General features: G+C 38.0%; 1 protein-coding gene across 1 annotated transcript in view; it reads left to right on the top strand.

Moving 5' to 3' along the window:
* The window catches only part of HOMER1 (homer scaffold protein 1), an 87554-nt gene extending 61647 nt beyond the window's left edge, over positions 1-25907 (top strand). Inside the window, exons 6-9 of the mRNA XM_030968164.1 lie at positions 2557-2713; positions 14791-14901; positions 16577-16657; positions 22218-25907. Coding sequence (XP_030824024.1) covers positions 2557-2713; positions 14791-14901; positions 16577-16657; positions 22218-22406 — 538 coding nt within the window. The 3' untranslated portion in view covers positions 22407-25907. The remainder of the gene's footprint in view (positions 1-2556; positions 2714-14790; positions 14902-16576; positions 16658-22217) is intronic.

Raw genomic sequence — 25907 nt, 5'->3', positions numbered from 1 at the left:
GATATCCATTAAGAAGAAAGAGGATAAATCTAAAGAGTTAGGAATTCTTTCTGTATTACCAAATACAGAACTAGACTAATTTATGTAAAGTGTTTCCATTTTATGGCACTGTAACAGAATCTGTAGAAGATACAGTAACAATTATTCATAGCGAAAAACCCCCCAGTATATGCTACAAGCAAGTCGAACCTGTATTACGACAGGAACGTTCCTGCCAACTATGTGGGTCTCTTAGGGAAAAAGAGTACAGTTGAGAAATAATACTGATGCATTCCTATTGAGAATAACCAATTGAAGAATAATCAGATCCAAAGAAACCTTACAGCTTTTGAACTAGGGTAACCATAGCAGTAATAGAAAATACATGCTTCATATTTCATACTGACATTCCATTATACAAGGAATAACTTAAAAGCTCCTGGCTATTTTCTTGGGAGACACTGTAGTAGGGGCACCAGGCAAAGGTGAAATTGATACACACCACAAATCACCTCACATTATTGCTCATCGCTACCTGAGAGTCTGACTTCTGGGTTCTTCATGGATTAGTGGGTATCATTGTAGATATATGCATTAATAGATAAAAAAGAAATCCTTTCAGTTCTTTGGATAATGAATGATCAGACAGTTCTCAGCCTTTGCCTGAGATACAGCTGTTACATCAGTTTGTGTGCATATATCTTCTGAGGGCAAAGATGAGTAGTAAGGCACATTTCGTAAGAGAGTATCGGTCTTATGTGTAAACAATTTCCTAGAAGCTAGTAGTAGCCAATAGTCCTGCAGGACTGCTAAATGGAACTCACTTGCATGAAACTGCTGGATTGGCTATTGTCAGATCAGAACATCAGGAGACGAGTATGAATATACTAATGAACTAGACATTATGAGCATTCTTTTAATACGGTTTGCTTATCTTCTGGGCTACTGTAAGTGAAACTTTAATCTGATTAGAAGAACAGAAGAGTGAACATGGTTACAGAAATTCATGCTTATCTTGTTGAATATGTGAGTCTGTGTCCCCTGAGGAAGTAGGATCATAACTATTTTAGTTTAGTCCTTTAAGATCTAAAATTTGTAGTGGTGAACTTGTAATTAGTTGTATCATTAAATGCTACAGCATATTCCTCTTCTGGAGAAACTTGTATTCCTGTTCAAGGGGACAAAGTACTATTTGGAAGGAAATGCTGTACCATGGAAGAATCAGATCTAATATTTTAGTGAAACGTGTGGTCTGAATAGGTAATGGCTGTACCCCAGTGTCTGATTAATTTTGAACACCTAAGGAGCATTTATTGGAGTCATAATGTTTTTGAAATATGTTTTGATGGGATGGACTTTGCATATGCAGGAAGAAAGAAACCAAGTGGACAAAATGATGGCAGAATATTTCATTATACATGTGTACAAAGTTCAAATAGATCTGTAAACTTACATTCAAAACAGTAATTAATTTAATAACATTAAGAGATATATTTAAATATGTAATTAAATAATAATAATTCTTCATAGAATATAATTTTGGTCAGAGTTACAGATTTTTGGTTTTCACTGATGGCTTTAGTAGTGAGCTAATGAAAAAAAATTAATTATTTTCTGCATGTACTATCCGTGTAGGTGTGTAACTCACATGCTGTTAGCATTATACAAGTATGCATTAATGAGCTATTTGCATATAATGCATATAATGCATTCACCTGATATGTCTGAGATACTTTTCCCTTGCGTATTGAGTGCAAAGATATGGTCTGCAGATGATGGGAAACTAACTACCTGTGAAAATTAAAACCCTGTATTTGCCAAGACAGCAACTAAATTGTAAGCAGGAATTTTCCTCTATAGGCTGCTTCAGTAAACCTCAACATCAGCTTCCACTTTGAAGTAAAGCAGTAGTATATCCATCCTACTTGATCTCTACTGTCTTTGCTCATATTGATGAGTAAAAAATATTAACAATATTATTAAATTCAAGATCTTTGAATTTGCAAGAACAAATTAAATATTATATTTAATAAAGTATATTTCAGGAATGGAAGACTTACATTAAGACAACAAAGCTGCACTTCCAAAGCACGTGATTAACTCTTTTTAATCAAGTTGATAACAAATATTTTCCTACAACACATTTAATAAAGTAGTGGATTAAAAAAGCACTTCCATTCAATGTGCATATATTAAAAGAGTGACTAATCATATGAATATTCTCAAATTTCATGCTGTTGCTTTTGGGAAACTTATGTGGGTTTCATGATCTTTAAGGTTTTATTTATAAATACACCCTGTTGAACGGAAAAGGTAGATTTTTTTTTTCCAATAATGGTATTACATATACTTCCTGAATTTATAGTTTTGATGATTTGAGCAGCTGGATTCTCATTTAATTGTTTTATTTGGTGTATAATTATATACCAAATAGATATCGTATTTGGTTATTGTTAGTTGTATAATTCTTTGTGTAATTCTCTTTTTGCTGGATATTAAAAGAAAATTTATAAGACATTTAAGAACCATAAAGGAAGAGATTTGGGAGTTCTGACCATTCTCATTCTGTCTGTGCAGTTCGACAATCAGCAAGCACTGGGAGGCAGAACTGGCCACGCTCAAGGGTAATAATGCTAAGCTCACAGCAGCCCTGCTGGAGTCCACTGCCAATGTGAAACAATGGAAACAGCAACTTGCTGCGTATCAGGAGGAAGCAGAGCGTCTTCATAAGCGGGTAAGTCAAAGCAAATGGCCAGGATCCTTGAGGCGGAACTGGTGACTGTATTCACTCATTTTCAAGCAAAACAAGTTTACTGTTGCAGCTTCAGGTTTAATCTTTGAGACAGAAATTAATGATTTTCTTTAAAGCATTTCCTCCAGTTTTCTTAAAAGCATTTCCTCCAGTTGGAATTATTTGCTTTGTAGGACTTCTTTTTCCACAAAGGTTATTGTTGCAAGAAGTTATCAAACCTTATGACTTATTTGGCAACTTTAACTCTTTATTTGATGCCATCACATCTGTTTCATTACATTCTCCATAGCACTGAAGTCCAGTCCCTTCTGCATTTAAGCCCTCAGAAGCTTGATATCGAATTTTTAAGTTCAAGAAACCTTATTGTAATGCGTCATATAACAAAGATGAAGAGCTTGCCCTCCTCCTTGCAAAAGAAGGACTCTGAACAACACGAACACAAGATCACTATATGCAAGTAGAGATCTGCACCTGTTTTCATACAGAAGAGTCGGGGTCCTGTTGCCTTCATTACAAATTTTGCAGAGGTCATTTGGCAAACCAGAAGTTAGTTCACAATGGGAGAAGGAAGGACAATGTTTGAGGAAGGAATATAACATGCAAGATTGAAGTTATGAAAACAAGTATTCAATATATAATTTTGCTTCTCTTTTCACATATAACTCTCTGTATTGTATAGTCTATCAACCTTTATCCTTATGAATTTGTCATAGCTTAGGACATATTTCTCTCCAAAGTGAAGGCAGGAGTAACATGTGTGAAGGAAAGATGTCTTTGATGAAGCTTTATTGTTGCGGTGTGTTGCCCTTTTTCTAATTTCAATTGTACGGGTTACCGGTGGCAACTCCAGCACTTTATCACTTTCGTTAATAAAGGTTAGCTTAGAAAAAATCATGCAGGTGTACTTAACACTGGAGTGGTGCTATTTACAAGGGCATGTATTACAGGACAAGGGGAAGTGGCTTCAAACTGAAAGGTGGTAGATTTAGATTGGACATTAGGAAGGTATTCTTTACTGTGAGCGTGGTGAGGCACAGGAACAGATTGCTTTGAGAAGTTGTGAATGCCCCATCTCTGCAAGTGTCCAAGGCCAGGTTGGATGGGGCTTTGAACAACCTGGTCTAGTGAAAGGTGTCTCTGCCCATGGCAGGGGAGGTTGAAATGAGATAATCTTTAACGTCCATCCCAATCCAGGCCACTCTGTGATTCTGTGACACTTATTTAAGAAAAAAATGCAAAAAGCCCAAACTAAACCATTGTAATTTTATGCATGAAAACAGGTGTCATGAATATGTTGAAAAAGAAGGGTGAATATTGCAGACCTCTCAGTTTTGAATGTTGTAGTCACCTGTAGAAGATAAGATATGGCAATTACAGCTAGCCAAGTCCTGTTATTGAAAGATTAAATTAATGAAAATAAAATTAATGAATATAGGAGTTTTTAACATTTCATTTTGCTTTTATTTGATACTACATTTAATGGTATTAATCAAGTCTTTGAGGCTACATTCATTAGTAGCTGATGATTTTTCTTAACTTTTTCTGAGCAAATTTCCTGCAGTAATTTGTATTTCTGAGGAAACACAAAATCCATAACAGGGTATTATCAACGCTGTGCTCTTTTGATCGTTGCTTACATGCCTTTATTAGGTGATTCTGTAACCTGTGACCTCAGGACTTGTTGCTGTTTCACAAAGAATATAGAAACACTCTGTTCCTAACTCTCTCTGGGAATGCCAGTTTATTACCATAGGGTAGTTCATTGGGAGTACTGTCCTCTGTTGGAATTGCTTTTACAAAAATATAGACTTGGCTAACCCAATGAATTAAATTCTCTAAGCAAAAAATGTATGTAGTGTTAAAAAAAACCTCGATCTCCATCTGTTACCATACAGTGCAGTGCAATACAAAAACTCTTCTAAACTGCATGCTGGAGACTGATCTTTCAAACTGAATTAGTGCCTCACTTAAAAAAAAAACCTACAAGTCAGATGCTTCTTTCTTATACAAATCAAAAATGTGCTGTTGAAATGGCAGATCTGGAGACTTTTGGTTACAGCTCATGTGGCAGCAAGCAGTGTTCAGTCCCTGTCTTGTGCTATCTTTCTGTGCAGTTTATCTGTTCTGTATAAGCATGTAGCTGCAGTTGATCCAAAAAATGTTCCCCAAACTGGAATCAATCTCACCTGAGATTATGTATAAATTATATATCAAGTCTATATTACATCCTGCTCTAGAGGGCAAGGGTAACCCATGTTCTTGTTAATAAGTCCCTTGGGGCAGATTGGAGTGAAACGACACTGAATAGTCAGTGGTCTGTAAGCATATGTGTGTGCATATATACACACAGTTTCTTTTAAAACAATTTGGTTGGAAAGACAAACAGCCAATTGTAGCCATTTTAGTTCTTATTATCTGCAGTAACATAGCAATATAAAAGTATAAAAATAGCACTTAAAAATGTGTAAGGAAAAGAAAGAGAAAAAAAGGTCAAATAAGGAAAGATTTATAGTCAACGCTCCTTGTTGGCTCCAGAAATGAGACTTGATATAATTTTGATGTCTCTTGCTTGAATTGAAGGTGTTGGTCCATCGGAGGTGGGAAAAGTCCATAAAACTCAAAAGATTTCATGAGTTTTATATGCTCAGGCTCACTGTTGTTACAGCTGTACTATTGTGCCAGTGCAGTTTAGCTCAATATGGCCCATCAGCAGAGATGAGCCCCGTCAGGCTCATGTGAGTGTCCCTGATACTGCCCAGGCAGCCCTCTGCACTTGGGTGGATACTTTGCACATCAGCAGATTGCCCTCTGAATGTTTGAGACTTTAGCATTCCGGTCTCTCTTCCAGTATTACTTGTGGATGCATTCTTCTCCCCAGACCTGGAATGGTTGGACAATAGCACCCCCTTTATCTTAAGTTCCAGTCACAATCCAAATTCGAGTTAGTAGGTGTATTTGGGGAGGGGTGGGCTTTGGTGGTCATAGATGAGCAGCTGCTTCTTTGCAGTTTGCTATAGCGGGCAAAAGGCCTCCAGTGATTTTGCCAGTGTTGACCCATTAACAATTTCAGTCTCCCACAAGTCTAAGATAGTCCTCTTTTTTCCTAGTAATTCTTGTAGAGACAAAAACATGAAGAGTAAGAGTTCCACTCGTAAGGAAACTGTCTAAGGTTGCTTCTCTTTCTTTGATTTTGTTTGCATTTTTAAAATAATTGCACTTTTCTTTTTTGGCCATCTCTAGTAAGTATAAGGTTTACTCATCTATCAGTTCAGTTTTTTGTGTTAACCTACATTTGTTTGCTTTCCCTGAGGCCTTTATCTTCCTTCTTCCATTTGTTCTCTGCCTTAATAATGCCTAGAGCTGATATAAAGCATAATACAGATTCAATGTGGCTGAGTGAAACATTCTTAATAAATTAAAGTGTTGTGCTTTCTCCTGATACATTCTAGGCTTAATTCAGAAACACTATATTTGATATTTTGTCAGACAGTTTATTTTTCACAAGTTTGCTAAATGGGTGTATGGATTTTTACCTCTCAAATACAAAGAGATAATTCTAGGAAAATGTGATGCCCAGTCACAAGCTTAACTTGAAGCTCTCAGCCTTCTCTAATCTGCTCAGAAACAACAAAAAATTTCCCTTAAATGGGGCTGGTGGGCACTCCTACACACCTTGCATAGCTTTTTGACATCAAAAAGGATTCATGAGTTTAGAACAGCTCAGTAACAGAAAGAAAAATCCTGAAGTAAGCTGCTTCAGACAAATAGAATAGCATGGGCCCTAACATTAATCCTGCTACCACAAAGAGGAAAGGATTGAATGATGATATGAATTACAGAAAGTAACCCAAAGTTCTGTCTTTGTCATGTTAAAAAAGAAAAGGAATAATTTTTTTCATGCACGCTATCTGCTAAGTAAATCATCCTGTGACACTGGGCAATAGCACAGAGTAATAACACCAGTGCTGCATAATAATAAGAGCTGCAGTCCTTGAAGATCATTCATCTTCAGGAAAAGAAGCCTAAGATAAAAAGAGATGAAGGGAAGTGATCAAGCTCCTGGGTACTCATGAAAGAACAGAGAGGTAAACTCTTGAATTCTGGCTTGTTATTTTTCAAAAATTTCCCATAAAATAAGATAAAAATTAGGCTATTGTGTTCTTTCATTCAATGAATGAAATAAATGTGAGACATCTTATGTAGTTATTAAAATCACCTGACAAATAATGGACCGTGATTTTCCTACTGTTAAAACAATTTTTAAAATGGATATTAAAAAATTTCATGAGCATACCAAAATAAAAAGATGGTCATTTTATTGGACTCTTTCCATGTCACTTAAAGAGAACAACAGTCTATAAAAAGATTGTGAAAGTTCAAAAGAAGTATGGAGTGCTGTATAAACCATCTGTTCAGATTATCTATAGAAAATCTTTGCCGATCCTTTAGAAGTCACCTCCACATTTCCATCAGCTACACTGATACTTGAAAAGCCAAAACTAACTTCTGAACATGCAGATGCAATGTGATGAATTTATCTGCTGGGTTGGAGCCCATGCCATGGACTTCATATTTGCTGCCAAGTCTTGTTAGCAGCCCTGCGACTACTGTAGAAAACTGTTTGGTTCTATATGCCTGAGGAGGAACCTTATCTAGGAGTGGAAATGTGAAGGAACGTGACAGAAAACATGCTAACAAGAAATTTATGAATGGAGTTCTGATCCAAAAAATTACTGGTAATTCACCTTTTTTATTTGATGTCTATCTCTTGTCATTCTCCCTTTAAGACTGTGTCCCTCCTACTGAACAATTCAAATTTAGCTTTGAATAAATTTTGAATAAATTAGATTTGATTGATTAAGAAAAAAAAGTTAACCAAGTATAATCTTCTCCTTAAGATACTGTAATTATCATATGGTTAGATAGCAGTTTTGTACTTCTTGTTTACAATGAAAATAGTTGACCACTTTTTTGCATGGCATTAGGGATACCAATGGAAAAAAATACAAGCATTTTATTTCAGACAATATGTTAGGAATTTTTTCTCAGATGTACATTTTAGTCCCTAGAATATCCATTTCAGCCATCATAAGTGCCTTATTATTTTTGAAATGGTATGTGTTGTCAGCCTTAGGCTATCAGAGCATTTCTTAGAAGAAGAATTGTGAAACCCAGCACATATTTGAATCTCCCTTTGTGGCCATGGTTCCTAATACAGATAATCCACCTAGCATTTATGAAGATTCAACCCTTGGTTGATAATTATACTTTACAAGAATGATGATCTCTTTTCAGACAGAGCAGCTGTATCAGGTTATGTTCCTTGAATCAAAATGTGAATTTGCCCTTTTTTTTTTTTTTTGAGAAGATTTGCATTTAGGAACCAAGACTGTTTTGCTAGGGTTTTTTTTTTTTTTTTTCTGGGAATTCACTTTCTCTGAATGCGTCATATACAAGATAATAATTTGTAAAAAAACCCCAACAAACCAACAACTAAGCTACTCTGACTCTGGCTAATCAAATAATTTTTCACGGAAATACTCTCTCATCGCCATCTTCTTATTTCTAGAAAATCCTAAGAAAAGTGTTAAGATACATTTATCTACAAGTTATAAAACACATGTTCTGTGGAGGCATGTGACAAGATGTTTACACAGTTAAAGCTTGCAGAATTAAATATGTACTATAGTTCCAAAGCTCTGCAGGAGAATAAGAAAATGACTGGATTTAGATCCTCAGGACTGAAGGATGATATCTGTACAGTGTTTGCATTGCATGTGTTTCATGAACTGGCCAGGTGACTGGAAAAAGTATTTGCTAATTAGATTGTAGGGAAAGGGAGGTGCTTTGAATTTAGTATTACCTTATCAATTGCAAATAATAATGCATGGCTGAAGGTCAAATCATCAATTCTGGTAACCTTGTTATATTTTCAAAGATTCCTACTACAGTTTCATTGCTTTCTTCACAAAAATCAAGCAGATGATAGGCTATTCCTATTTCGTCTACTGTGGGAAACATTTTGGTATTTCCATGGCTTAAGGCATCAACTGCTCAAAGACAGAAATGTGTCCTTTTTCAGCAAAATCTTCTGTTTTCTCTGTTGAAAAAAGTAGTAAATTGCTGGTAGTGCACAACACTTGCCCCCAGGTTATTGCTTTATCTATGGGTAAATCTTGGAAAACTACAATAATTAATTTCCTGTCAGAAGTGATTTATATGACTAATACCATTGTGTGCTTTTTGTTCCTTCAGAATCACCCTTAAAAATAAAATTTTCTTGTTTTCTGCATTTTCACATTTCCTTACACCAAAAATCTTCCCAGAATTTTTTATCCTTAAAAGCGACACTGGAATAATTTTTATTATTAGCTTGTTGCATGCTGTTGTGCTTCATAGTACTGTCTACCATTAAGAACTGAGACATTTTCTCTGCATAAATTATGTGAAACTTTATGCAGTTAACCACAGTTTTGCTTACCCATTAAATAGCATTTCTCTTCTCCTCATGGAAAGCAAAGGGATCTTTTTTCATTTGTGGGAAGTTCATCTTCAATTATTGATGGAACAGTACTATCACAGTCATAGTTATGATCCTTTTAGGGATGTAACTTAATCAGTTAAAAATACGTAATTAATACTTCAATTCAGTCTAGCATGAGCACTCTGTGTGACTTCAGAGCACTCTATGTGTTCTGGACTGTAGCTTGGGCTAGTAAATCTTGAATATTGCATCTACAGTAAATAAAAGGGAGAAAAATACAATATAGAAACAGCAAGTTAGTTATGTTAGGTAGAAAAAAAAGGCTACAGCCACCCTGAATATATGATGCTAATATGGGTAAAAAACTGGCTGGATGGCCAGGCCCAGAGAGTGGTGGTGAGTGGAGTTACATCCACTGGTGTTCAGTCACCAGTGCTGTTCCCCAGGGCTCAGTACTGGGGCCAGTGCTGTTTAATATCTTCACCAATGATCTCATGGAGGGCACCCTCAATCAGTTTGCAGGTGACACCAAGCTGGGTGGGAGTGCTGGTCTGCTGGAGGGCAGGGAGGCTCTGCAGAGGGATCTGGACAGGCTGGATCATGGCTGAGGCCAATGGTGTGAGGTTCAACAAGGCCCAGTGCTGGGTCCTGCCCTTGGGTCACAACAACCCCAGTCAGCTCCACAGGCTGGGGCAGAGTGGCTGGAAAGGACCTGGGGGTGCTGGTGAGAGCAGCTGAACATGAGCCAGGCTGTGCCCAGGTGGCCAAGAAGGCCAATGGCATCCTGGCCTGGATCAGCAGTGGTGTGGCCAGCAGGGCCAGGGCAGGGATTGTCCCCCTGTGCTGGGCGCTGGTGAGGCCACACATGGAATCCTGAGCCCCTCAGGTCAGGAAGCTCATTTTGGTGCTTGAATGAGTCCAGAGAAAGGCAGTGGAGCTGGAGAAGGGTCTGGAGCACAAGTCCTGTGAGAAGCAACTGAGGAAGCTGTGGGTGTTTAACCTGGAGAAAAGGAGCCTCAGAGGGGACTTAATCATTCTCTACAACTGCCTGAAAGGAGGCTGTAGGTGGGGGTTGGTCTCTTCACCCGAGTAACAAGCAAGAGGACCACAGGAAATGGCCTTGAGTTGTGCCAGTTTAGTTAGTAGGAAAAAATTCTTCACAGAAAGGGCTGTCAAGCATTGGAACAGGATGTCCAGGGAAGTGGTGTAGTCACAATCCTTGGAGGTATTTGAGAGGCGTGTAAATGTGGTACTTGGAGATGTGGCTTAGTGGTAGAGTTGGCAGTGCTGGGTTAACTGCTGGACTCAATGATCTTAAGGGTCTTCTACAACCTGAATTATTCTACAGTTGTGCAACAAATTTTGTGTTCGAGATGGATTCTGTATTCTAATGTGTCTTGATTTGCCTTTCTGTAGAAGTTGGAATAATTTCTGTGTGTAGGTAAGAAGGAATTGCATGATCTGTTCGTACTGAACTGTACAATTCATCTCAAGAAAGTGGTTTGAAAAAATTAATCCAGCTGGAGCAAACACAGCACAGAATCATTTGGTCAATAATTGCTTGGGGCAGGTCACCACTCAAAATATTTGTGCCATTTCACTTCTTTTCTTCTGTCTACCTGAAGTCTTCACTTGCAAAGTAATTTTCTGTGGTCAGGATTTTCTTGAGAGTCTTTTCAGTTTTCTGAAGCTTTAGGCAGTCACTGTCTCAAGCTCACACCAAGGCTATTACTCCTTGTTGTGTTATGTGCCTGAAGCCTCATTCCTCCAGTGTTCCCAGCAGCCCAGTGTGCTTGCCCTCTGCTGCAATGAAAACCACTCCCTGGAATCCTCCTGCATTTATTGGTTGTTGAACCTAGACTAAAATGTCCAGAAAACTCTACAATGGCCACTGCTAGGAGGGTCTAGGGTCTACCAGAAGAAGTTGCCTTGCTGTCCTACTTCGGCTGATGTATTCCACAATGAAGTAGGCAGTTGAGTATAACGCCATCCACATGCTAGAAGAGTTTGCACACGAAATAGTCACTAAAAAGCCTTTTCAGAATATTTTCCTTACATGTAATCCTTACCTGGATAATAAATGCAAAATAAAGAAACAGAGGCTAAGAACAGTAACTTTTTTCTTTTTTAGTCTCAAATACAAAGCCAGAGTTATTGACGTTTTCAAATATGCAAGTCAGTGCAGTCTTATGGTAGCACAATAGCAGGACTTTGTTTAGCCAGTTACTGTTCAAAGACTGTTCTTTTCAGTCTGAATTCTGTACTCAAAATGAGGTGTAATCACGGGTACATTGCTTGATACTGCTGTGCAAGGATTTGAAGGATTGATTGAGCTTTGCTTTTTAGCCTGAAACACTGAATGAGGAGGTGCCCCTGATAATAGCCTGTGGGAGGGTCGGGCTAAAGCACTTTAACTTCCTTTTATGCCCCCTTCTGTGCATAATGCATTAACAGTTACTTGTAATGATTTTTGGACCACTGGTCATAAAAATAATAAAATGCAATTTGAGATAAAAAACAGGACAAGTAAATGCTTTGCAGATTTTTGCCTGGAGCTTTATCTTTTGTTACTTCTGTTTTCAATTGCATATCCTTTATATCACATCATTTTCCAGCCCATTTTACTCTACAGATCTTTTTGAAAGGGTCACAATATGTTTTTCTTCTTTATAGGTACATTCAAGAAGATAAAAACCTGAAAATATTTGACATCTTTTCAGATCTCTCTAGAAATGGGCATTTAAATAAGACTGATTAAAGTAACCCAGTTTTTTAATTGAGTTTGTTCTTTTTCTTCCCAACTTACTGAGTTTTCAATCAACAGTAAAGAAAACAGTTGAACATTATTTTCTTGCATAATCAGTAAGAGATGGATGTTTGCCCAGAGAAAAGCTGGGCTAGAATAAGACATCACAGCCCTTTTAGTGCTGGCAATTAATTGCCCTTCTGAAAGCAGTTGCTTCTGTTGGCAAGAAGGTTTGTGGGAGCACGGCCTGCTCTGCTTAAGAATAATCATCTGTGTTTGCTTAAGCAATTTCAATAAGTGTGTTGAGTTATTGTGGACCAGAGTGTACTTGGGAGTATTCACATGAGCTGTGCACCTGGCAGGGCTGCTGCAGGAGGTGTGTTTAACCAGCAATAATAGATGCAAGTTAGAACAGTAGCATTTCATCCAACACTTTGGTTCATCATTTCTTGGATTCCCAGCTTGCACCAATACATACATCCTCTCTTCGTGTAGCAGCCAAGAGGAAACCATATGGAGAACAGGGGGAGTCCGGGTGCTTCCTTAGTCACAGGACAAGAGACCTCTGCAGACATGCTTCAAGGCATGAGGTTCTAGGGCAGAGGTAGTTTAGGGACTGGGCTTACTTTCGTCTCTCCAGATGAGGTTTTGTGTAAGTGAGCATTCTGTGCTGGTGCTTGCTGAGGGCAGGTGGGTCTTGCTGAGTGCAATGGCTTTTGAAGAGAGATTGTGTTCTTGGAAGTTACTATTCAATGTCTCAGCAGGAAAGCTTGGAAATGTTTGAAAAGTTAAACATCAGAAGAGCTGAAGGTGAAAGGGGTGAATGAGTTTGACAGTTCCAGCAAAACTTAGGAAGGAGCTAGAACTCTTCATAAACCTGCAGTGTCAGAATTGTTGCAGTTCTGCTTTAATAGTGGGGGATTCTTGAGTGGGCAAGACCCTGAGCAAGCAAATGTGACCTCAAAATTTGCCCTGTTTTGGCCAGGAGGCCTTGACCACATGTCCACCAGTCCCTTTCCAATCTAAATTGTTCTGTGCCTTTCTGATTCTTGCTCCCTCTAGATGCTAGGTCAGACACTGTGCAGACATAGGTTTGTCCTCATTGATGTGTTCCAGTTCTTGTTTGTGTAATTGCAGTGGTGAACACTGTAACAGTATTATAAGAATCTAAATACAGATAGATATGTGTAATTGAGAAAATAATCTAAGACTTCAGTTGTAGTGCTCAGTGGCATGTAATAAAATGAAGCAAGTAACTCTTTTTTAAAATTTTTTTTTGTCTTGTCATGAGCACTTCAAGGTATTCCTTTTGGGACAATACTGGCAAATAAAAAAGTTCTTTGGGGTGGACAGGGCATGTTGCCTTACCACGCTATATCCTACTCCCTCATTCCCTTTACCCTCTACCAAGAATTTTTTCCAAACTCAGTTCTCTCCATTACAAACCTCATGTGCAGAAATGTCTAACCAATAGCTTTCCAGCAGAAGAGCCTAGATTCATCATGGCTATTGCAGAGGAGAGGCTTGTGGTCTGTGATTCAGACAGGAGAAGTTGTTTTAATTTCCTTGTGTTTCATCTTGATTCCCCTTGGACTTGATTCAGTAATCTACCTTTTGAGCCTACAAATAGTTCAGAGTCTGAAATTTCTGGTATCACAGTGGCTTTATTAGCTAGGGGACATTGGTGCTGGAAAGGAGAAACCTTGATTCCCTGAGATACTATTTTACAACAAATAAAATTGTCTTGGAAAATACCTGCCCTCTGCCTAATGGCTGCCTCTCCAAGAATGTTAAATTGAGTATTTAAGGTTTTTGTTGCAGAATTAACTAGCATTTTGTTCAAAGGAGTTTCGTGGCCAGATTTGTAGGTATGTGATACAGCTCTGTTGAAAACTTTATATTAGGATTGACAGGCTCATAACTTCTGGAGAGAAATTAATTATTAGGTTTTAGTTATTAAACAAAAATGTTTTAGTGCACACATGCAGGCAGACATATGTGGTGTGAAAGTTCTCTAATATTCTGACCTGAAATGTGAGAGGTACATAAACAGAGACTTTTCTGCATAGGCTCTAGCTGCATGGATTTTCTTTCTTTGATGCAGCAGCTGTTTTTTAAAACTGTTTATCTGTGAGTGGCAGAATATTAGCATCATTTTAATTGTAAAATAAAACAAAAGTGCATACCACTGCCAGGTATCTTAATGTAATAAAGGGCAGAAGGAGCATGCTTGCCGTCTGCTAATAAAAGGGGAACTGAGCAAATCCAAATTGTGACATTAACTGTTGTCTTTGCGACTGAGAGATGAGCTCCATTACTAGGGAAAGTTAGAAACTGGCAGCTGCATTTCACTGGCTGAGTGTTTGCTATTGCACTGTTGATGCCGAGTGATGCTGTGAAATGTTAATTGGCTTTCTAGGAAGTGTGTGAACATTGTGACTTAGTAAGGTGGTAGAAGATTAAGTGTCAGATGGAGAGGTTAGTTAGACAGACAGATCTGTGTTTAGTCATCAAGGCATTACTGTGTTTGAAGTGGTAATTCAGAACTTTGTTAAAACTTTTGATAATTAGTATAAGTTTTAATTAGTGTTCTTCTCAGCCTATAACAAATGAATTTTTTTTTGTTTCCAGGAATTCATAGCAACAACTTACATAATGATATATAATGGAATATTATGCTAACTTTATAAGAACACCTTCACCATTTTAATCAACAGAAGTCATCCAGAAGTTAGGGTGTATTTCAAAGGCAGCTATTGATGCAAAGTAATAATACCTTGAATATGTTGAAATTAATGCTGTATATGTTTCTTCTACTTATTTCAACAGGTGACTGAGCTGGAGTGTGTGAGCAGTCAAGCCAATGCAGTCCACACTCATAAAACAGAATTAAACCAGACAATACAGGAATTAGAGTCTACACTGAAGAAAAAAGAAGAGGTATCTGCTAACATTTATTTTTGGCTTTTCTATTACATAATTTCTAAAACCTTTCAGTATTAAGCTTGTGATGGCTAGATACTGAATTATTTGCTATTAATGTTACAAAGTAAATTATTTTTCAACTTCTTTGGAATTGTTAGTATTTTTCATTTATCTAATTACATTAGCCCAATATAGAGCTGGGTATCTGGATAGCAACAAAAAAAGTATCATGTTTTCTTGTTTGCTTTTACCAAACATTTCTGTTTGCAAAAGTAAGTCATAAGTGGTTTCCACAGGGCAATCATCACACTGATGCAGTCCAGATTCCCTAAGAAAGGAAGCTGTTGGAGGCATGCTTTCTGTTTTTCTGAGAATAGGGTTTGAGACAAGTAACAGGTCAATGCCTTTGTTCAGCCAGTCTCTTTTTCAGGCTCTGTTAATAGACCTGAACTTTATGGTCCATAAAATCAGTTCCATAAGATCAATTTCCTTAAACACGTGCCAAACCCCTGGCCTGAAACTTGGTATTTACGGTGCCATGTGCCTTGGCCTGGACCGGCAGCAGGTAAATTAAACTAATTGGAGTAACACCTGCATTGGCATATGTCCTAGAGGAAAGCATATCTGTGCCACAGAAGGATCAAGAATCACCCCTTTATGGATGGAAAAAGGGGATGGAAGCAGCTGCACAGGAAGAATTATTTGCCCTGTGTAAGAGACTGTGGGCACTGGTGTGTGTACTTGGAGGGGCAGTGTGTCTTGCCAAGCCTTCCCTCAGTGCTGTGAGGTGTTTCCAAGGAGGATGCAGGAGAGGCACAGTCATTACAGAATATCTTCTCAAAATGGAATGAAGCCTTTTCCAAACTCCTTCCTACTTAATGGATTAGGCTCAGCTTGGTAATTTTTCCCATTTTGTTGCCCATTTGCTTTTGAATTATGCTGAGTTGTTGGCTGCAAAGCAGTCTTGCCAAAAGGAGTTCTGGGAGGTGGATATGCCTGTCTGGACAAGAGTACTTACTAGTTTTAAGTTTGATACCTTTTAGTTTTGTTCACTGTTTCTATTCTTGTCTCTGAAAGTAAACTAAGAGCAGGTTTCTCTTCTGTTCATTATTTAATCCATATTTATTTTATAAATTATTGTTTTCTAATTGCTAAATTAAAGATGCCATTTCTTTTAGATTCTCTTTTTACAGAAGTCAATCAAAACAGGCAGTTTTTTGATGTTCAGCCCTGCTGCTGGTGACATAATAAGCAGTTTACATTTGAAAATTGGATTTTTTTTCTTGAAAAAATGGGGAAGAGTAGATTCTGATAGAATTTAAAGTACAAATTGTTTTTTAATTACATTTTTAAAATTAATGAATTAATTAATTTTTAAATTTGATTTCTTAATTTTTTGGGCAAAAATTATTTTGTGTGTCTTCAGGGGGAAGAGAAAACTTGGACTTTTACAAAAGAAAATGCTTTTGTCTATTGTTGTTCATTGACAATGGAGTTGCTGTTTTGGGGCTGTGATTCAGAAGTATTGGGAGCAGGGCTTACACATCATGTTCCCTGATGGGCAGTAGCCAACTGGCAGTTTTGGTATTGTTGCAATGACTTTCTTGGAAGAAGAAGCAGGAGCCAGATTACCAGCACCGAGGCCAAGCCAGGTAACACATTGCTAGCAGGGTTGTTTCTTCTCCCTTAGGAAATAGAAGGATTGAAACAAGAAATTGAAAATGCCAGAGAGCTCCAGGCGCAGAGGGATTCTCTGACCCAGAAGTTACAGGTGAGCTGTAGTGCATCATCTTAATTCAGAGAAAAGGGAAAAATTTTCAGCAAATGAGCAATTCGCATGTGCAACTTTTGCTATATTTACTGAATGTGCCAGAGGAATGTGTAGGTTAGACTGCCCTGAAAGTGCTGGGTTGGGATGACCCTTGGGAATTTGTACCAAAATTTCTACCTGCTCTAAATTGCTATTTTTATCTGAAGAAACATGTCCACATTGCTTTTACATGTCCACAGAGTACTCTCAGGTTAGCAAACATCCTTCCCTGATACATGTCCTGGACAGTTCTGGTCCATTTTCACAGCAGTGTCTTCCCATAGTTTTTGCATGCCACTGAAACGGCCTGTCTGTGTATCATCAACCTGGGAGGAGTTTGTGTTCATTTTTTAAATGAGAATCCTGAGAAAGTAAGGGTTAAAGTGCTCTTGTGTAGTACAGGCTTTAAAACCACACTTCCTACATTTCTTGGAATTATTTAGAAACATTGTGTTTTTATTGTTTCTTAGCAGTTGTTTCTTACTGTGTGTAATGCCAGATACCTGAAGCTGCTGGAATTCATGTTCTCTCATTATATCCTCCCGTGCTTCATCTGAGCTCTTTGCAGTCTGTTGCTGCACTGACTAGCCTGCACAGCCACATTCCTTGTCACACCTGCCTCTGGAATGACCAAAAGCTTATGTGGATTGCACTCTGGGTTCAGCTTTCTGAGTTTTGAAAGAACTGGAAACTCAGTCGTTAAATAGCTCGAATCCTAAAGTGCTGAAAGGAAATTCTCTTGATTCTATGGCTTAGCATGCTGAAAGCAAGCCCCATCAGATCACAGCCATAGCTTAGAAATCATTAGGCAGGTGTTCTTTGAAATGTGTGACATGAATTGGAACCTCCATGAATCAAATTTTAACCTACAGAATAAAACACTAAAGATCAAAATGAGTTCATTCATTTTCCCCATTCTTACATCAACTTGTTTGTACAAAGTATGTTATTACTTTGAACAGTGTTTAAAGAGTGTTTTGAGTACACTGACCTTGCCTGTTCCAAAAATTGTTGCTGGCTTTAGGCTGAATCTACAAGTTTTCATCTGAAAAGGCATTTATGTGAGACTAAAAAGAGACATTGTAATGAGAGTTGGAAATTGTTCTAGCAGTAGCAAATGTAGTAATTTCATTGTAAGATCATATGAAAAGTAGCAGTGAGCCAGAATTATCCTTAGCAAGCAGAATTATGAGATTAGTAAAAGATGGAAGAATAGAAAATGGTAAATTTTTGTTAAAATTTTACCTTATAAAGTCAGTAGTTCCATTTTGGTATATTTATGCATAAGTGATTGAGAGCAGCCCTGCCCAGAAGGACTTGGTGGTGATGGTAGATGAAAAATTCAACACTAACTAGCAGTGTGTGCTCACAGCCCAGAGAGCCACACGTGTCCTGGGCTGCATCCAGAGCAGTGTGGGCAGCAGGCCAGGGAGGGGATTCTGCCCCTCTGCTCTGCTCTGCTGAGAGCCCACCTGCAGTGCTGCATCAGCTCTGGGCTCCCAGCACAGGAGGGACAGGGACCTGCTGGAGGGAGTCCAGAGGAGGCCATGAAGCAGATCAGAGGACTGGAGCACCTCCCCCATGAAGAGAGGCTGAGAAAATGTGGGCTGTTCAGCCTGGAGAAGAGAAGGTTGCATGGAGAGGTTACTGTCAGCAACCTTAGAGTATCTGACAGTGGCCTACGGGGAGCCAGGGAGGGACTCTTCATCAGGAGCTGCAGTGATAGGACAAGGAGTAATGGCTTCAAACTGAAAGACTGTAGGTTCAGATTAGATACTAGGATGAAATTCTACTTGGTGATGGTGGTGAAGCACTGCTTCAGGTTACCTAAAAAGTTAGGGATGCCCCATCCCTGGAAATGTCCAAGGCTAGGCTGGATGGCACTCTGAGCAACCTTATCTAGAGGAGAGGGTTCCTGCCTATGACAAAGGATTGAAACACTTTGTTGGGTTGTTATAAGAGTCCTTCTAACCTAATCCATTTTATGATTCTGTGATTGTTTAATCACTGAATGGATATATTTTGTATATATGTCCATGTGTCACATTGTAAGTGATGTGTTTCTGGAAATGGCTCTATATGGTTTTCAAGTAAATTTAAAGGATCACTTAGGATCTGAGTTAAAAGGTGCCTTTATTATGCTTAAGCTTAATTACTGCCCCAGTCCTACCCAGGAAAAAGATCTTGAGTCTATGCTTTGCTGTAATTGTCCTGCTTTGATTACACTGGTGTTCTCTGAGCTACTTCCCCCTACATCTGTCACATTGTTTGCTGTAGCTTCACACTGTCTCATATGTGTTCGCTTACCTGACTCATCATTTATTTTCATACTGATTCTCTCCGGGGTTTGTATCTGTTTCTCTCACTCTTTGTTCTTGTGCTTTATTTTTCCCTCTTGTGCTTTGTAAGTGGTTTATGTAACTTTAAAAAATTTTGGTAAAAATCCTCTATGAAAAATGCTATACAAAGAAATTAGTATTTCAAGGTGTACTGTATTTCTGACAGATGCACATCAGGAATTGATTAGATATCAATCACTGGAAAACTCTAGTGAAGAACAATATGTTATCATGAAGGTTAAGTATCGGGGTCCTAATCCCATTTGTGATGTAGAGAAGTCATATCAGTGAGTCATGAGCAGCATGACTCTCACAGTAGGTCAGAATATCTTTATTAATATGGCTGATTCCTAAATGTAGCTATTGTGTATCATTTGAATATTTTATTCCAATCCTTGCACTGAATTCTGCATAAGATTGTTACAGTGCGAACAACAAACATAACTAGTAATGATTTATTTATTCTGTAAGACAAAACAATATGAGAAATTATTACATCTGATGAAAGAAGAGCTTGTAAAACCAAAGGTAAAAAATCCAAGTGCAAAATACATTCTAAAAAGGGCCTGAATGTATCAAAGAGTCAATTTGTTGTTGGATGAGATCAGCTGCCAGTAAAGGGAAATGGCACAGTTGGGGGAATAGATTACATTACGTGTAATCCACCTCTTCCAATGAAGAAGCAAGTTTTGAGGTTGACTGATTTGAAACAGGAAACTGCGCATGAGCTGGATGTGAACTTACAATGCAATAACATTGCAGAAAGCATTGATACTAATTTAGGGTAAATATGCATAAGGGTCAAATGTAAACTTAAGAAGTAGCATTTTCCAGAAATTAAAAGTAATATCTTCTGGCATATTTTATTAAAAATGTGTGAGTAGGGCCTGAAGGGTGTTCTTCAGTGCCAGATACAGGCCAACAGAATGCTCTAGTCAAGCCCAGATATTACAATGTAAAGCCATATAAGTATCTATAGATTTGTCTCAAAGTGGTCTATTTCATCACTGGCTTACCTGCTTGCAGGAATTAATTATTATTGAGGTTAGAGCAGTGGCAAGAAGACTTCCTAGAGCACAGATTTGGTGACTAGGAGAGGAGCAATGACAGGATGGGCAAATACTGAAAAACAGCAATCAGTTTTCTGTGAGCTAAAGAAAGGGCGTGTCACTCTGACAAGGCTGAGAGGACCTTGGATTTCACTTTTATGTCCTATTCTGTAATCACTTGGCCCTCAGAGGGTCTTGAACATGTGCAATCACTACTCCAGGTAGTACTTGTAAGTGCTTGGCTTGGAAGGCAGGAGTAGACCAAATGAAGAAGAGTCTTTACATGGTATGACTGGGTTATAACCAGTTTTCTTCATTTATAGTAGCAGTGGGGTAGCTATTCAATATATAAGCATGTATGCATTTTATTTGTATAATTTCTAGAAGTGCTCTATCCAGTTAGCTTCTTTTAGTGTTTTGGCAACTAAATTGTTCAGTGCTAAAGAAATTAATTCTTCTCGTGAGCCTGGCAGTAAGGGGTAATTCCTGCTCTCAGGTGTGCTGGCTGTTCAAGACTGGTGCCAAAACTCCATAGTTTTTTACTTGCTCACTTGCAAACAAGCAGTAGGGGAGGCCTTCAGCTTGGCTGCGAGGTAACCCTTAGCTCTGCAAGCAGCTACAGCTATGAGGCAGTGAATGTCCTGCAGCACTGCTGGGGAGCTCAGAACTCTGGACTGCTGCAGAGGCTGGGAGCTGAAACTGAGCACTGGCCATGTCACCCCATCCCCCCTTTGGCCAGGGATGAAGCACCCAATCAATGCTGCTGCCAGGCCCCTTGCAGGTGGATACCTTTCTCAGGCTTTGACACAGGGCTGGTCAGGTTGTTTTTCTGTGGGTAGCTGAGATCTGTCCAATATAAACATGAATATGTTTTTTAGCCTTGAGGGAGACAGAAGAATCACACCAAAACCAGTGAGAGCGTTGGAGGGCTGAAAGAGGAGTTGCTCATGCGGCAATCATTGACTGCTGCCAGATCTCCCTTCCTATTTGTAAAACTAGTTGTAGTAAAATCTCAGAGAAGGCCTGTTAAAGCTTTGTGACACAAAACCATTGTAAAGGGAGGAGGTTTTGAAAAACATGCTACCGTACATAATATGAATTCACTATGCACTTTTCCAGAGATGCTCTACAGGGTGTATGGTATACTAAACACACTGTGCTGCCTTTGAAAATGATTTTTGTAACTGAAATTACAAAACTTAGCATGAATTTATTAGGTGGGAAATGAATCGAACAAAGAACAATATGCTATTCTAGACCTAGGTGACTGGTTCATTTGTGATTTGATTGAAGAGAGGGCACCTGTCTTGCACGGGCAGAGCAGTTGGCACTGTCACCCATCAGGTGCAAGCTGGAGCTGTGAGGAGTCCCAGGGGTGGATGCCAAGGGCTTCTTCTTGTGAGTGAGAGCTGAGCTTGCTCAGGGTCAGACCCCCTGGGCTGTGTCCAGTGTGCTGCTGCTCCGTCTTTCCCGCATGCATGGGAAGGGCAGGTCTGTGCAGCAGTGGTGGCTCTCCCAGTGTTCCTGCTCCGCAGGTGGGTGCTGTGCAGCAAGGCACCATGTGCAGTTTGCACCTCCTGGTTTGCATTTGTCACAGTCACCTTGACCTCTGCTTGGGCCCAGCCATGTTCCTGTCTTAATTTTCAGAGTGAAAAGCCCATATACGGGATGGGAATAAGGCGGTGCTCCTCTGTCTCTAAAGCAGTGTTCTGGATGGGTTTTTGCATGAGAACTTTTGATGGAGAGCCGTGTCCTTGACCAAATCATGTAGTGAAAATCAGGGCATACTTGAATGTAAGTAAACTCTGAGAAGGTGTTTTCATTAGGCAGTACATTTCTGAATTATAGAATTGATAACACATTTGAATAAGCATACCATTTGTTCACTGATTAAGTTTGTTCCTCTCCAAAAGTTTCAGTCCTTCAGATAATTATGGAAAAACTGAGGAAGTGGCAGTACATATGCAATCCTAGTAACAATTCAGGTTCTGGTTTTGACATACTGAAAACTGTAAAGGGTTACATATTATTTTAAAAAGCAGTTGACAAAAATAGCACATGAGCACCAAGAGGACGTTAGACTGCTTTGTGTTTGCAGACAACACATTAACATGTTGTGTATTTTCTCTGAAGGAAGTAGAAATTCGAAACAAAGACCTGGAAGGACAGCTGTCTGATCTAGAGCAACGTCTGGAGAAAAGTCAGAATGAGCAAGAAGCTTTTCGCAATAACTTGAAGACACTTTTAGAAATTCTTGATGGAAAAATATTTGAACTAACAGAATTACGAGATAACTTGGCCAAGCTCATAGAGTGCAGTTAAAGAAAATGGGATTTCAGTGCCAATCAGCTTAAAGATGCACTGTCTCTCTTCATAGGACTGTGTTGGGCTCTGCATCAAAGTTGCACAAAATTAGAAAATGCTCCTCTGAGAGGGATTGTTTTAAATTTGACTTGTAATTCAATGTAAACTTTAGAACTTAGCTTGTAGCCAGTTTAAGAAAAAATAACTAACAAAAAAAACTTGAATTACAAATTACCTCCTTTTACATTATTGGCCACAGATAACTTGAAAAACATTAACAATAATTGAATGCAATCCTTTTCTAATTATCAGTGGTGGAAGAATTAGCAGTGTCCCAGGACACACCCCATTTTGTGACAGATACAATATAGGTTATTGGCTGTTTTATTTAAGATATTTAAGTACTGTGTTTTGTGCAAGAACTTAGTGATGACAGCCCTGTATTTTGTTCTTAATAATTTCTCAGGATATGTTGCACTGTGGAGAAGCAGTGCCGGAACAAATTTATTCTTGCCAGGAATGAGAGAGAGTTGCATCTTTAATTGAAACAAATTTACTATAATTGCTTGTACAAACTTCTTCCTTTTTGTTTTTTTTTTGGGGGGGTTGGTTGGCTGGTTGGTTTTTTGTTTTTTTTTTTAATAGCTATACATATATACTGGAAGATACTGTTTTTCTTTATGAAGCTTACTTTGGTGTTCTACAATATTGTCCAATGTAAGGTTTAGTTTTTCATATGAATTCCATGTACTTACAGTAAGATAGTATCTTCCACTTAACTAAATTTTGAAGCCAACCAGTGATAGAAGGTGAGTCCCACGGGAAAAATAAAAAGCCCAAACTGCCCTGAGAATTTTAAATGTAAACTTAACATTTTAAATTTGACCTGCACACATAACAAGGAATGGCCGTTTTTTTTTGTATTCTGGCCTTGATACTTATATTGAATGTTCAATTTGCTGTTAATCTGTTCTGCAAGAGACTTGTTCAGAATGTGACATGAAGTAGAGGTTCTGTGAATAATGTTTTACGGGGATCACTGTTCTGTTACAGATTCATTAAGAGCACAGAGGTACTGCAAGGGATTGTTCGTACACTGAACGTGTCTGGCCAAAAAGGCTAGAAGTTTTTTCTTGAGGTTTTGTTGTCATAGCAAATTGAACTGAAGACATGTTTACTCTTTTATGGGTCTTCATATCACATCTTTATCCAAACTACACCAGGCAATATTCTGAACTGTTAACTAAGTGTTTAAAAACAAGACATTGAATTGAATTATCCTTAGTGAGCAGGTTTTAAAGTTGTTTTGATGTAATTTTAACAGACTTTTGGCAAACACATATTTCTTTATATAATAGATTTATTTTAAAAAACCCAACTCTTTGAAAGGTAAGCCAATTGTCATGTGTCTTGCATCACAGTGCATTCTTGCCATAAATTGCTTGTAATGCTGAAGAGGGCTTTTTTAAAATGTATGAATGAATGTCAAACCTCAGAGTTGAAAGATGCACGAACCTTTGTTTGCTCCCCAAATTAATTTGAATGTTAAACATGAAATCTAGCTGTTTATTCAATTTGTAGAACACAGTTTTCTTCACTTAGATTCTGATATTCAAAACTAGAAAAGATAAGTTTGTTTTCATGTATGTACTGTGTGTATGTACCATATAATACACGCAGGTTGTCATTTATATTGGACAGACATGCTTTATTTCTAAAATACCTTTTTCTTTTTCCTTAACTGGTAATTTATCAGGTCTCCCCTGACTAGTCAGGGAAGTGGCTTAGGTTAAATGCTAAAACTGTCATGTATTATATGGTATGTAATATACACAATGTTTACGCTTTCTCCATATTTTTTAGGGTATTTTCTCACATTTATTAAAGGGGTGGGGGGAGCTTGTTTCATTGTGCTACTGGTTGAAAATTTTGTGGTGAGCTACATGTTAATCATTCAGGGGATTTTAGACAGTAGTGTGTATATCTTCATCAGGTCCATATGAGCAGATACAGCCAGTTTTTAATTTTCCTGGGGATATTTGGGCCTGATTCTCCTGTCACTTGTGCTGCTGTAAACCAGATGTGTCCTTGATGTGATGTCAGCAACATTCCGTTGGCATAACATCCGTGGAAGTGCAAGGAGAATTCGGCCTGTTAATGCTCAGTGGACATAATAAGGATGAAGAAAGAATTAAAAAAACATAATGATGGAATAAATGTAATATTATTTTTAATGATATTATTATTGACATTTTTAAAGATATGATGTCATATGTGTGGGAAAAATAGTGGACAGAAATATTTCCACTTAAATTTTGTGAATATGTGTGGTACATGAGCATTTCTATGTATAAGTACACACACATATGTATATACAGAACATGGAAAAATTTAGATGTGCACATTTTTAATATTTTCCTATTGAAATTAAATTTAAAATTGGAAATTGATATTTGAGAATTTCTTTTTCTCATAGAATAGATAAGCTTCATTTCTTTTTTTTTTTAAATAATACAATTGCTGAGGGCTGCACCTTTGAATTCCCAAATAGTTGCCAAACATAAATATGGGATGAGGTGGACATACGTGCACATATAAATAAAATCCTATGTCTAAGACTATTTTAATGCTTATGTACAGTAGGCAAGTGTTTAGAAATTGTGATCTAAAGTTCATACTTAGGTGGTTATACCTACTGTAGCCTCTTCACTTCTGTTTTAAAGTAAAGGTTTTGCCATTTGAAACATTACTGTCCCAGAGACAAGTACTGTACATTGTATCTATCTTTAATGAACCGATAGGAATATGTATACAAGAAAACAGTGTTCAGTACTATAGCTTGAAAACATGACCGTGAACTTGCACTGGAGGGGAGAGCAGTTACTTTGTGTATAAATTTACATGGCAACTACAGTCTTGGGGAAAAAAAACCAAACAAAAAACAAACCAACAAAAGAATTACCATAAGCCTCACAGAAATACAGAAATAGAACCAAAAAAAAAAAAAAAAAAAAAGGGGGAGAAAAAAGAAATTAAACCCACAGTTCTTTATTTTGAAATACACTTGCTATTCTCTGGAGAATGTATTACTTCTTTTTTTTCCTTTAATCTTTTTCAAGTATGTGCAAGTGATAGCAGCAGCTACCTTAATCTTTCAGGTGCTACTGGATTTTGCATTAGTGTGTTATGTTGTGAAATCCTGACTTTGACATAAAAAACTTTTGTAAGTATATCCCCGTCTGGATAGCTAGTTTTTGGAGTGTATTGTTCATAATCCATATGCCTCAATGATCTAGAAATTGCATTTTTCTATGTGGACAAAGTAAAACATGTGATTTAAACTGTCCATTATAGATGACTGGAAGTTCCTTTTCCTGGCCAATATATCCAGGAAAGAGGAGAACAAAATGAACTGATAATGCAGAAATGCGGTTATAACGTCTCTAAGAAAATACATTTTCAGGTAAAATACAAATAAATAAATAAATAAATAAAGGGCTAAACCAGTTGTTACACAAA

This window comes from Camarhynchus parvulus, chromosome Z, assembly GCF_901933205.1.
Source record: "Camarhynchus parvulus chromosome Z, STF_HiC, whole genome shotgun sequence".
Lineage (NCBI taxonomy): Eukaryota > Metazoa > Chordata > Aves > Passeriformes > Thraupidae > Camarhynchus > Camarhynchus parvulus.
Note: the sequence above shows the minus strand (reverse complement) of the source record. Positions and strands in the feature narration are given on the sequence as shown.